The sequence below is a fragment of the Gopherus evgoodei genome, chromosome 21, assembly GCF_007399415.2.
Source record: "Gopherus evgoodei ecotype Sinaloan lineage chromosome 21, rGopEvg1_v1.p, whole genome shotgun sequence".
Taxonomy (NCBI): domain Eukaryota; kingdom Metazoa; phylum Chordata; order Testudines; family Testudinidae; genus Gopherus; species Gopherus evgoodei.
In genome coordinates, this window is record NC_044342.1 from 658,340 (window position 1) to 671,601 (window position 13,262).

Genomic DNA, 13,262 nt, shown 5'->3' on the forward strand with positions numbered 1-13,262 from the left:
CCTCACAGTCAGTTCTGGAGCTAGGGGGCGCTGTGCTGCAGGGAGCAGGGTAGGGGGGCTCCCTAGGGGTCACTCTCCCCTCACAGTCAGTGCTGGAGCTAGGGGGCGCTGTGCTGTGGGGCCAGGGGGGCTCCCTAGGGGTCACTCTCCCCTCACAGTCAGTGCTGGAGCTAGGGGTGCTGTGCTGCGGGGCGAGAGGGGCTCCCTAGGGGGCACTCTCCCCTCATAGTGCTGGAGCTAGGGGGCGCTGTGCTGCAGGGAGCAGGCCAGGGGGGCTCCCTACGGGGCACTCTCCCCTCACAGTCAGTGCTGGAGCTAGGGGGCGCTGTGCTGTGGGGTCAGGGGGGCTCCCTAGGGGGCACTCTCCCCTTAGAGTCAGTGCTGGAGCTAGGGGTGCTGTGCTGCGGGGCCATGGGGCTCCCTAGGGGACACTCTCCCCTCATAGTGCTGGTGCTAGGGGGCGCTGTGCTGCAGGGAGCAGGGCAGGGGGGGCTCCCTGGGGGGCACACTCTCCTCACAGTCAGTGCTGGAGCTAGGGGGCGCTGTGCTGTGGGGCCAGGGGGGCTCCCAAGGGGGCACTCTCCTCTCATAGTGCTGGCGCTAGGGGGCACTGTGCTGTGGGGCAGGGGGGCTCCCTAGGGGGCACTCTACCCTCACAGTCAGTGCTGGAGTTAGGGGGCGCTGTGCTGCGGGGCAAGGGGTGGTCCCTAGGGGGCACTCTCCTCTCATAGTGCTGGCGCTAGGGGGCGCTGTGCTGTGGGGCCAGGGGGGCTCCCTAGGGGGCACTCTCCCCTCAGACTCAGTGCTGGAGCTAGGGGGTGCTGTGCTGCGGGGTGAGGGGAGCTCCCTATGGGGCACTCTCCCCTCATAGTGCTGGCGCTAGGGGGCGCTGTGCTGCAGAGAGCAGGGTAGGGGGGCTCCCTAGGGGGCACTCTCCCCTCACAGTCAGTGCTGGAGCTAGGGGGTGCTGTGCTTTGGGGCCAAGGGGCTCTCTAGGGGACACTCTCCCCTCATAGTGCTGGCGCTAGGGGGGCTGTGCTGCAGGGGGGCTCCCTAGGGGGCACTCTCCCCTCAGAGCGAGTGCTGGAGCTAGGGGGCACTGTGCTGCGGGGCCAGGGGGGCTCCCTAGGGGGCATTCTCCCCTCAGAGTCAGTGCTGGCCCTGGTGCTAGGGGGTGCTGTGCTGCAGGGAGTCAATAGGGGGTGCTGTTCCCTGCTGGTCAGGGCCATTTTCCCCTCCTGTTGCAGCTCCCAGCCAGTCCCATGGCTCATTGTCCATAGGGGACAGACACCAAGCCTGCCAGTGAATCCAGTATGGGTGACCCTGGCAGGGCTAAGCAGAGCTCCCATGGCCCCCTACCACACACACAGCCCTTGGCAAGAGTCTCCTGCCCTCCCATACAGACCCCTCCCAATGTGCCTCTGACCTGGAGGGACCCTCTCCATCCGGCCATTGCCGGCCCCCTGGCTAGCAGCAGCACCTGAGAAATAGGACCCCAAGCTAGCACCTAGAGTGGGTGCCCCAGGGCAGGCAGGGACCTCAGCAGGGGTTGCTTTTGGGGCTGCCTTGATTCTGAACTCCTGCAGAGGCTGCTGGGCCGGCACCATCCAGCAGCCAGCTGCTTTCTTGCTTTCTTTCCTCCACTCATGACTCTGCAAAACCAGACTACTCGTCCCAAAGCCAGGCTTGAGTTAGTCTCACTGTTGCTTTAATGCTGCAGCTACAAAAGTCCTCCGTGGCCAGAGATGCCAGCTCCCGGGGCAGGAATCCCCACCGCAGGGGGAGAGTGGGGAGCTGGGAATTGGGACAGGACGGTGGGGGGCTGAGGTTCATCGTGCCCCCCGCAGAGGGAAGTGGTGTGTACCAGATAAGGCGGGGGGTTCTCTGCTGGGGGCAGGGAGGGCTGGGATGCTCCACACAACCATCTAGAGATCAGAGGTGAAGGAGCCATTATTTCTTCTTCTTCTTCTTCTTCTCCTCTACTCGCACCTTGGTCACTTTCATGCTGTTGTTGTGGCCAATCTGTATTGCCGAGCAAGGCCCAACGATATTTATGCTGCCACCTGCAGGTGACAGGGAGGCACAATAAAGCAAAGGGAAAGAACGAAAGAAAGAAAGAAGGAAAGAGCACTTGTGTGGAGAGAGAAGAGGTGGGTGTATGGGGATGGATATGTAGAGACAAAAGATGCACATGAGATGGATGGGTGTGTATGGGGAAGGATGGGTGGATGGATGGGTGCGTATGGAGAAGGATGGCTCGATGGACAGACAGATGAGATGGATGGATGGGTGCATATGGAAAAGGATGGATGGATAGATGAAATGGATGGGTGTGTATGGAGAAGGATGGATGGATAGATGAAATGGATGCGTGTGTATGGAGAAGGATGGATAGATAGATGAGATGGATGGGTGTGTATGGAAAAGGATGGATGGATAGATGAGATGAGATGGATGGGTGTGTATGGGGACAGATGGATGGATGGACAGACAGATGAGATGGGTGTGTATGGAGAAGGATGGATGGATAAATGAGATGAAATGAGATGAGATGGATGGGTGTGTATGAGGATGGATGGATGGACAGATGAGATGGGTGTGTATGGAGAAGGATGGATGGATAGATGAGATGAGATGAGATGGATGGATGCTTGTGTATGGGGACGGACTGACGGATGGGTGGATGGATGGATGTGTATGGAGAAGGATGGATGGATAGATGAGATGAAATGGATGGGTGTCTATGGGGACAGACGGATGGATAGATGGGTGTGTATGGGGACGGATGGGTGGATAGATGAGATGAAATGAGATGAGATGGATGGGTGTGTATGGGAACGGTTGGGTGGGTGGATGGATGGGTGGGTGCGTATGGGGAAGGAAGGAAGGATGGATGGATAGACAGATGAGATAGATCAATGTGTGTGTATGGGGAAGCATGGATGGATGGATGTATTTTCTCTTTTTCTCTCTCAGATGTTTAAAACCACAGAACTGTTCTGGGGGCAACAAACAGAAGGCCCCCCCCCCCAATCCCAAATATCTGGGGCTCCCGGAATCATAGTGCTCATTTATGAGTGAGCAGGCGCCACCTAGAGGCTAGCCAGGCACACTGCAGCTGTCTCGTGTGTGGGGAGAGGTCTCACCTGAGAACCCATAGGGAGGTTGCTGAGGCTGAAAGACAGATGGGGGAAGAGAATGGGTTAATCAGCTGGGACGGGAATGGAGACCCTGCTCTTTAGAGACCCCTTCCCTCTGTGCCTTTATCCCCATGATCCATCCTCTCCATTCCACAGTTCCCATCCCCTATAGCCCTCCTCCTCCCTTTCATCAGCCCATAGCTCCCTCCCCCCAACACCATCCTCTTACATCCCCCTCCCCTGCTTTCCCCACCTGTAGATCCCCCTCCCAACCCCTCCCTCATTCCCTTCCAGCACCCCCTCCAGCTCCACCCCGTCCAGCACAGCCCTCCATCCTGATCCCATGAGCCCCTATATCCCCATCCCCCTATTTCCCTGCATACCCACCCCTCCCCCTTCCCAGGGTGGGGGCACACCCCACCTGTTGCCAGAATGGGTGCATGCGTTGATCCGGCCTCGGGATGGGGAAGTGTGGTTGGGACTGGGTGGGGAAGAAAGACCTCAGCTGATTGGCTGGTGGGAAAGAAAAGTGGGGTTCATGAACACTTCTCCTCTGAGGCTGGGATTTTTCACTGCCAGACTCTATTCCCACCAAGCTGCATCCTCTTTGCCATCCCTGATGCACTGCCTGTTCACTGCCCTTGTGAACGCTGCTTTCTCTTTAAGGGCGGAGTTCCTCTCTGCTGGAGTTGATTCCTCATGGAAACTTCCCCTTTAAGAGCAGCGTCTCACTGCCGGACTATCACTCATGGAAACTTCCCCTTTAAGAGCCAAGTTCTTCACTGCCAGACTTTGGTCCTCATGAACACTTTTCCTTTCCTTTCACTTTCTCTTAAAGGGGAGTTTCTCAATGTCAAACACAGGGACCTATTCTGCACCATGGACCTTCCCCTTTAAGGGTGAAGTTTCTCACTCCCTGATGCCAAATGTCATCCACACTTTTCCTTCAAGTGGCTCTTAAAGGGGAGTTTCTTAGCGTTGGTCTCTGTCCTTCATCCTGTATTAATGGTAGTGAAAAACTGCCACCTTGTGGTAAACAGGTACCACAAGGGGGGGATAACATCCCGTCTAGGGTCTGACCCCCTCCTCCTAGATTGCCCCCTCAGTCCTCCAATCTGCCTCCCCTCCCCCTGGATCTGCCCCATGGTACCTGGGGGTCTCAACTGTGATGAAGTTGTCTTGGGGGAGCCAAATTCTCCTTTATTGGGTCCTTCTCCTTCTTTATTGGGTCCTCCCTTGAAAGAGAGGAGAGAATCACATGGATCCTGGATGCCCCGTATCACTAGATCCCTACAGATATAATTTACAGGGACCCTTTGCCCAGTACTGGGGTGGGGCATGGGAGCTGTTCATATGGGAACCCCTCTCTCAGTGCAGAGACGGGGCCCCTGTGGCAAGGGGTACAGGGGCGGGTACTATGGAAACCCCTCACGCGGCACTGAGATGCAGCCCCTCTGGGGTGGAGCACACAAGCTGCGTAACAGCCACAAAGCAGTACTGCCTGGGGATTGCTCACTCAGTGTTGCTGTGTAGCTAGCCCTGGGCATTAGAGCTAGCACTGACTGCAAGGGGTGGTGCCCCCACCCAGCTCCCTGTGGCACTGCACCCCCTGATGCCAGCGCTGGTGCCAGCGTTGACCGTGAAAGAACACGTGCTCCCCTTGCTGACCCCTGGGTCTCCCATCCAATCCCCAATCCAGATGTGACCTCGCTCAGCAGGCAAATGCTTAGCCCACCCCAGGGAGGGAGCGATGGCAGACATTTACCTGCCTGGGACCCATGCTCACACTGCAGGGCTGAGGGGTACCAGGTTCTTGCTGATGCTCTGTCTGCCTCACGTTTCTCTGGAGCACAGCTTCTGAGGGACATAAAGACACCTCCACCAGGTCACTGCCAGCTTACAGGGAGCCTGTGTGCCCCCTTCTCTTCTACTCCCTTTCTCTGAACATCCCAGAACACCTCAGGCAGGGAAATTAGCCACAACAGCCAGCTCAGGAAGTCCCACCACTCTGGAGGCAGGACTTCCTGTATTGGCATGCTGGGAATGGAATTTCCTCTACTGCCACCTGTTTTGGGTGGGACTTCCCATGTTGACACTGTAGAAGCAGGACTCCTTGTGTTGACATTTCCTGTCCTGCGACACTGGAGGCAGGATTTTCTGTCATGTCACTCTGGAGGTGGGATTTCCTCCATAGTCACCATTTAGTCTATCCTGCTACACTGGAAGCACAACTTCCTGCCCAGTAAGTCGGGAGGCAGGACTTCCCCTAATGCCACCATTTTGGGTGGATCTTCCTGTCCTATGACACTGGAAGCAGCACTTCCTGCCTTGCCACACTGGAGGCAAATCTTCCCCCCTAGCCACCTTTTCGTGTGGGACTTCCTATGTCGCCTCGTGCCACATCAGGGACAGGACTTCTGGGGTTGCCACTTTTGAGGTGGGACTTCCTGCTCTGTTACATCAGAGATGGGAATTCTCACAGTCACAGCCGACATGGAAGTCCATTTATGGACCTGCTGGATGCAGGAATTCCTGCCCTTTTATCTTGGAGTTGGGATTTCCTGTCATGACACCAGAGTAGACTCCCTCGATATTCAGAATTTCATCAGCTGGTGCCTGATGCACATGGCTTGGCAGAGGGACGGGAACCCAACTCACCGTCTTCTCTGCATGGACGATCCTCATAGCGAAGTGTCTGGCACTGCTCTGAGACCCCGAGGGAAGATGGAGGAAAGGTGTGGAGATGGGAGCTCTCAGCCGCAGCAGGTGTAGGGACACTGACTGATGGTCTGGACTCATCGCTGGGAGAACTGGCCATCATCATCTGGGGTGACAATTTGGGGGTCAGGTCTGGATAGACAGACAGACAGAGATAGATGGGTGTGTATGGGGATGGATAGATAGATGGGTGTGTATGGGGATATCTATCCATCCCCATACACACCCATCTATTTATCCATCTATCCCTATACACACCCATCTATCTATCTATTTAGATGGATGGATGGGGTGTATAGGGGATAGCTAGATTAGACAGACAGACAGATGTGTATGGAGATAGTGAGATAGTCTGGTTTCTCTTATGGTGCAGCACCATCTCCTTATGGCAGCTGGTGAGAATAGCAGGGACTGAATTGCTTAAATCCTGTGTTAGGAGATGAGAGGTTTATCCTTAGCCCCTGGGTCTGGCTTGGAATTGGGGCTATTTCAGCTAGGGTGGTGCTTCCAACTAGTGGCCAGCTGTGGCAATGCAGAGGATGAAATCAGAACCACAGCCTGCTGTGCCTTACCAGCACATCCTGCACCTGACGCACAGCCGGCAAGATTTTGGACTTGTGGCAAGAAAAAATCTTCTCTGTCTCGTTGCTGCAGTCTGCAGGAGAAAGACAGGAGGGGTGAGAGATTCCACTTCAGTACAGAGTCTTGTGGCACCTTATAGACTAACAGACATTTTGGAGCATGACCTTTCGTGGGTGAATACCCACTTCGTCAGATGCATGTAGTGGAAATTTCCAGGGGCAGGTATATATAAGCAAGAAAGAAGCAGGCTAGAGATAACGAGGTTGTTCAATCAGGGAGGATGAAGCTCTCTTCTAGCAGCCGAGGTATGAAAACCAAGGGAGGAGAAACTGGTTTTGTAATTGGCAAGCCATTCACAGTCTTTGTTTAATCCTGAGCTGATGATGTCAAATTTGCGAATGCTTGGTGGAGATTTCCACCAAAAAATCTCACAAAATCTCCACCAAGCATTCTCAGAACTACAATATCCGCACGAGGAAACAAGGAAACAGATCAACAGAGCCAGACGTGTACCCAGAAGCCTCCTACTGCAAGACAAACCCAAGAAAGAAACCAACAGGACTCCACTGGCCATCACATACAGTCCCCAGCTAAAACCCCTCCAATGCATCATCGGGGCTCTACAGCCCATCCTGGTCAATGATCCCTCACTTTCACAGGCTTGGGTGGCAGGCCTGTCCTCGCCCACAGGCAACCTGCCAACCTGAAGCATATTCTCATCAGTAACTTAACACTGCACAATAGTAACTCTAGCTCAGGAACCAATCCATGCAACAAACTTCGATGTCAATCTCTGCCCACATATCTACACCAGCGACACCATCACAGGACCTAACCAGATCAGCCACACCATCACCGGTTCATTCACCTGCATGTCCACCAATGTAATATATGCCATCATATGCCAGCAATGCCCCTCTGCTATGTACATCGGCCAAACTGGACAGTTGCTACGGAAAAGGATAAACAGACACAAATCGGATATTAGGAATGGCAATATACAAAAACCTGTAGGAGAACACTTCAACCTCCCTGGCCACACTATAGCAGACCTTAAGGTGGCCATCCTGCAGCAAAAAAACTTCACGACCAGACTTCAAAGAGAAACTGCTGAGCTTCAGTTCATCTGCAAATTTGACACCATCAGCTCAGGATTAAACAAAGACTGTGAATGGCTTGCCAACTACAAAACCAGTTTCTCCTCTCTTGGTTTTCACACCTCAGCTGCTAGAACAGGGCCTCATCCTCCCTGATTGAACTAACCTCGTTATCTCTAGCCTGCTTCTTGCTTGCTTATATATACCTGCCCCTGGAAATTTCCACTACATGCATCTGACGAAGTGGGTATTCACCCACGAAAGGTCATGCTCCAAAACGTCTGTTAGTCTATAAGGTGCCACAAGACTCTTTGATGCTTTTACAGATCCAGACTAACACGGCTACCCCTCTGCAGTACGACGCCAGCTAGTGCTGGGGCATTGGGGCCAGCACAGACTGCCAGGGGAGAGCGCCCCCTATAGAGCCGCTGACCCACTCTGTAGAGCCTGGTACCCCCTACTAAGCCCCTGACCTACTCCCTGCAGCACAGTGCCCCCGTCAGCACTGACTGCACGGGAATGGACTTTACCTTTAAAAGTGGGTCTTTCCCAGCTGTCATTGTGCCAGCATCTCTTCATTAACTCTTTCATGTCCTCCAGTCCCTCCACTCCTGTGATCTCCTTCAGCTCCTCCATGTTGGGTCTCTGACCCCTGGGGAGGTGCATTCGGAGCAGGGAGCTCATGCATTTTGGGAGGAGATCTGGACCAGGAAGACATGGGGAACATAAGGGTCCTACATAAACATTGCCCCCCTGTGGTGAATCAGAGACATAACAGCTTTGCACAGACACTGCCCCCCTGTGGTGAGTCAGAGATATGATTATAAAGGCTAAAATAACCTCACAGACACTGAGACTTCCCTTGACTTCCGTCACATTTTCTGCTCTGGGGCGGGAGCTCCCAGCCAGCCCCGCTCTTGCAGCTCCCAGGCCCCAACCTGGTGGGGAGACCCCACAGCTGCCCAGCAGCGGTGAGGGGCTGGTGGAACTGCAGCTACCAGCTGCCCAGGGAGAGGGGACCCCCCAGGAGCAGGGACACCGACACTCCCGGGCACATCGGTGGGGGACCCGGGAGTCCCAGCAGCTGTGGGTGCTGAACCCACCTGCCCTTTTTGTCAGGGAAATTTTTAGTGAAAATCAGGCACGGGTCATGGGCTGCCATGAATTTCTGTTTATCTCCCGCGACGTGTCCCTGATTTTTACTATAAATATCGCTGACAAAAACTTAGCCCTAATGATTATTTACTGCAGGGGTCAGGAGTGGGGGAGGTCGTCTGGACTTTACCAAGAGCTTAAGGGAATTACCATGAATTGCATTTGATTTCAGGTGCCGAAATGCCATTGAGCTCCCAGCCATGTTTCGTAAAGCATCTCGCTGCTGAGGCCCCTAGCCACGCCCCCTCAGAGCTGCTGGAATTTGAACTCCCAGAGGTGGGCAGAGATTTTCAAATGGGCATAACTGGGCCTCTTCCCCCACTTTTTATAAGGAGCCTGTAAGAGGCTGTCCCTGCCCCAAAGACTTTACAGTCAAGAGAGACCCATGAAATCCTGTTTCATGGCTGGGGAAACTGAGGCAACAGACAGCTGAAGTAATTTGCCCCGGGCTGCATAGCTTAGCTGTGGCTAGACCCCAGGAGTCCTGGGTCCCATCCCCCCTTGCTCCACTAGGCTCCACTCCTCTCTCAGAGCTGGGGATAGAATCCAGGAGTCCTGGCTCCCAGCCCCCCACTGGACTGCACTGCCCTCCCAGAACTCAGGATAGAAAACCATTAAACACTTGACTGTGAGGGAACAGCGCCCACTCCTGAGCTTCCTGCCCCACTCTCTATAGCACGGATTCCCCACGTGGCACATAGGGGATGTGTGGTCAGCAGGGCCTGCACGGGGAGTGCCCCCCACTTTCATGTGAATTTCTTTTGAAATTCTCCGATGGAAAATATCATTTTCCCACTAACTCTATTATCCACCTACCCATCCAACTTCAGTCCACCCCATACTCTCCCCACCATCCCTTCCTCTCTAATAAACTATCCTTCCAGCCAGCTGTCTCCAGCCAGCTGCCCATCCTTTTTCACACACCTCCTCTTTTTTATCCCAGCAATACAGGGTTTATGGCAGGGGTCGGCAACCTTTCAGAAGTGCTGTGCCGAGTCTTCATTTATTTACTCTGATTTAAGGTTCCACGTGCTAGTCAGACATTTTAATGTGTTTAAAGGTCTCTTTCTAGAAGTCTATAATATAGAACTAAACTATTGTTGTATGTAAAGTAAATAAGGTTTTTAAATGTTTAAGAAGCTCCATTTAAAATTAAATTAAAATGCAGAGCCCCCTGGACCCGGTGGCCTGGACCCGGGCATGTGAGTATCACTGAAAATCAGCTCGCGTGCTGCCTTCGGTACGCATGCCATAGGTTGCCTAGCCCTGGCTTATGGCTTATACTGACACAGGGTTTATGGCTATCACAGCTTACTGACCTCTAGTGGACAGATTGAAAACTGCACCTGTATGAGCCATAAATCCTATACTGCTGGGATTGAAGGGATTCCCTTCAGCTCAGAGGTGGTGTTTGTTTTGTTTCTATTCCCAGGAAACCCTGAGTAGCCCCTGAATTGCAGGACAAGCTTGGTTCAAACGAGAGGCATAGTTAAAAGACAGGAATAGGACTCACTTGAGTAAGGCTGTTCACCGGTTAACACTGACCAGGTGAGGATGGCATAACTGCAGAGGCAAAAGAGGAGGCAGGTTGGGATCATGGGATGGTAGAACACCCCCTACTCAGCTCCCTGCAGCACAGCGCCCCCTAATGTCGCTATGGGTCATTGTGGTCAGGACTGACTGAAAGGGGAGAGTGCCCCCTACTGGACCTCCTGCCCTGCTCCCGGCAGCACAGCGCCCCCTAGTGCCTCACTGGGACATTGGGGTTCCTTTACCTGTATACGTCTGTGGCTGGCGTTGGCTTGTAGTTGATGTCTATGAGGGATTCGGGGGGCATGTACTCCAGGGTACCCCCATAGTCATCCTCATCCCCAGATCTTTCTGTTCCCTGCTTGGTGGTCACTCGCTTGAATTTCGATAGCCCAAAGTCTGCCAGCTGGTGGGGAAGAGAGAAAAGCATAGCTGAGGGGCAGGGAATGGGACACGTGGCCTTTCTCCTCTAGGGGGCGTTGGCTGCAATGCAGCCCTAGGGCAGAGGAGTGGCTGGATCAGTGGGGTGGGGAATGGGACCTTTCTCCTCTAGGGGGCGTTGGCTGCAATGCAGCCCTAGGGCAGAGGAGCGGCTGGATCAGTGGGGTGGGGAATGGGACCTTTCTCCTCTAGGGGGCGTTGGCTGCAATGCAGCCCTAGGGCAGAGGAGTGGCTGGATCAGTGGGGTGGGGAATGGGACCTTTCTCCTCTAGGGGGCATTGGCTGCAATGCAGCCCTAGGGCAGAGGAGTGGCTGGATCAGTGGGGTGGGGAATGGGACCTTTCTCCTCTAGGGGGCATTGGCTGCAATGCAGCCCTAGGGCAGAGGAGTGGCTGGATCAGTGGGGTGGGGAATGGGACCTTTCTCCTCTAGGGGGCGTTGGCTGCAATGCAGCCCTAGGGCAGAGGAGTGGCTGGATCAGTGGGGTGGGGAATGGGACCTTTCTCCTCTAGGGGGCATTGGCTGCAATGCAGCCCTAGGGCAGAGGAGTGGCTGGATCAGTGGGGTGGGGAATGGGACCTTTCTCCTCTAGGGGGCATTGGCTGCAATGCAGCCCTAGGGCAGAGGAGTGGCTGGATCAGTGGGGTGGGGAATGGGACCTTTCTCCTCTAGGGGGCGTTGGCTGCAATGCAGCCCTAGGGCAGAGGAGTGGCTGGATCAGTGGGGTGGGGAATGGGACCTTTCTCCTCTAGGGGGCGTTGGCTGCAATGCAGCCCTAGGGCAGAGGACTGGCTGGATCAGTGGGGTGGGGAATGGGACCTTTCTCCTCTAGGGGGCATTGGCTGCAATGCAGCCCTAGGGCAGAGGAGTGGTTGGATCAGTGGGACGCGGGGCCTTTCCCCTGCATGGGGTGCCGGCTCTGACCCAGGCTTGGCTGACTAGGAGGGGAGGGGTTTTCTCACCCGGACATGCAGCTCCAAATTCAGCAGGACGTTGCTGGGTTTGAGGTCCAGGTGCAGTAACGGTGGGTGAAGCCCATGCAGGTAATTCATGCCCAGCGCCACCTGGTGCAGAAGGCGGAAGCGCAGGGGCCAGGGGACTGGCTTGACTCTCTCCAGCAAGGTGGCCAGGCTGCCATTCTCCATGTACTCCATGACGATGCCCAACCGGGGGCCAGAGTTCCAGCCCTCCTCTTCCTCCTCATAGAGGCCGAAGAGCCGCAGGATGTAGACAAAACGAGCTTTGTCCATGGCCCGGGCCTCCGCCAGGAGCTCTTCACGGCTACAGGTATCACTGCAGGCAGGGGGTGGAGAGGTGACCAAAGGATGGGGAAAGTTGAGGGGGGAGGTGAAAAGGAAGAAGGAAGGAGAAAGAGAAGGCAGGAGAATGGTGAGATGGGAGGAGGGAATGGGAGGGTGGAGGGACAGAGACTACAGCGGGCAGGAGGAAATGGAGAGATGGAAGGAGAGAGAGTGGGGAGAAGGAGGAATAGAGATGAAGGCTAGGAAGAGAAAGTGGGGCCATGCAGGGAAGAGGAAACGGAGGGATGGAAGGACAGAAAGAAGGAATGGAAGGAAGGAGAAAGGAAAGGGAGGAAACGGAGGGATGGAAGGACAGAAGAGAGGAATGGAAGGAAGGAGAAAGGAAAGGGAAGAGGAAACGGAGGGATGGAAGGACAGAAGAGAGGAATGGAAGGAAGGAGAAAGGAAAGGGAGGAAACGGAGGGATGGAAGGACAGAAAGAAGGAATGGAAGGAAGGAGAAAGGAAAGGGAAGAGGAAACGGAGGGATGGAAGGACAGAAGAGAGGAATGGACAGAAGGAGGAGGGGGAAGGAGAGCTGGCCAAAGGAACAGGAGAGAAGGGGAATGAAGGGGAGAGGGGGGTGGGAAAAGTGAACAGAAGCGGAGGAAGGAAGAGTGAAGAAAACAAGGCTGGAGAGAGAGACAGCGAGAGACACCCACCCACCCAGCGCTCTTACCGGCTCAGTTTCTTCACGGCGATGGGGATGCGCCAGTCGCGGTGCAGAGCCCGATAGATGGTGCCGAACCCACCGGAGGCGATGACCTGCATCTGCTCCAGGCACTCCCGGGGGATCCGCTCCCGGAACTCCACCCTCTCGGCCATCCCTGCACTGGGACAGAGCGAGAGGGTGCCCCTCACTCCCGACCGGCAGCCCCGGGGTCCCTCCGAGCCCTGCCGGTGCCCCTCACTCCCGACCGGCAGCCCCTGCTAGCCCAGCCAGCCCTGCCGGTGCCCCTCACTCCCGACCTGCAGCCCCGGGGTCCCTCCGAGCCCTGCCGGTGCCCCTCACTCCCGACCCGCAGCCCCGGGGTCCCTCCGAGCCCTGCCGGTGCCCCTCACTCCCGACCCGCAGCCCCGGGGTCCCTCCGAGCCCTGCCGGTGCCCCTCACTCCCGACCCGCAGCCCCTGCTAGCCCAGCCAGCCTTGCCGGTGCCCCTCACTCCCGATCCGCAGCCCCGGGGTCCCTCCGAGCCCTGCCGGTGCCCCTCACCCAGCCCTGCTGGTGCCCCTCACTCCCGACCCGCAGCCCCTGCTAGCCCAGCCAGCCCTGCCGGTGCCCCTCACTCCCGACCCGCA

The 13,262-nt window shown here is 55.6% G+C and overlaps 1 protein-coding gene across 2 annotated transcripts; it reads right to left on the reverse strand.

The window, feature by feature from the left end:
* Positions 1-1,680: 1,680 nt before the first annotated feature.
* Positions 1,681-12,897, reverse strand: RIPK3 (receptor interacting serine/threonine kinase 3). 2 transcript variants are annotated; one of them, XM_030539547.1, is made up of 12 exons: positions 12,643-12,896; positions 11,626-11,956; positions 10,468-10,628; positions 10,206-10,255; positions 8,068-8,238; positions 6,431-6,513; positions 5,799-5,964; positions 4,906-4,997; positions 4,291-4,375; positions 3,562-3,653; positions 3,147-3,174; positions 1,866-2,063 (listed from the first exon to the last, which is right to left on the reverse strand). In XM_030539547.1, exons 1-12 carry the CDS (start codon positions 12,786-12,788, stop codon positions 1,951-1,953), a joined length of 1,518 nt encoding a protein of 505 aa, XP_030395407.1. In that variant the 5' UTR covers positions 12,789-12,896; the 3' UTR covers positions 1,866-1,950. The 2 variants fall into 2 exon arrangements, with proteins under 2 accessions (XP_030395406.1, XP_030395407.1); XM_030539546.1 differs by lacking the exon at positions 3,562-3,653 and having other exon boundaries at positions 1,681-2,063; positions 12,643-12,897.
* Positions 12,898-13,262: the final 365 nt, after the last annotated feature.

Excerpts from the sequence above, each read along its gene's own strand:
- RIPK3 (XM_030539546.1), bottom strand. The coding sequence starts at position 12,788 with ATGGCCGAGAGGGTGGAGTTCCGGGAGCGGATCCCCCGGGAGTGCCTG. Across the intron at positions 11,957-12,642 it reads GCCGTGAAGAAACTGAGCCG|TGATACCTGTAGCCGTGAAG; the intron begins GTAAGAGCGCTG and ends CCCTGCCTGCAG. Across the intron at positions 10,629-11,625 it reads ATTTGGAGCTGCATGTCCGG|CTGGCAGACTTTGGGCTATC; the intron begins GTGAGAAAACCC and ends CTTCCCCACCAG.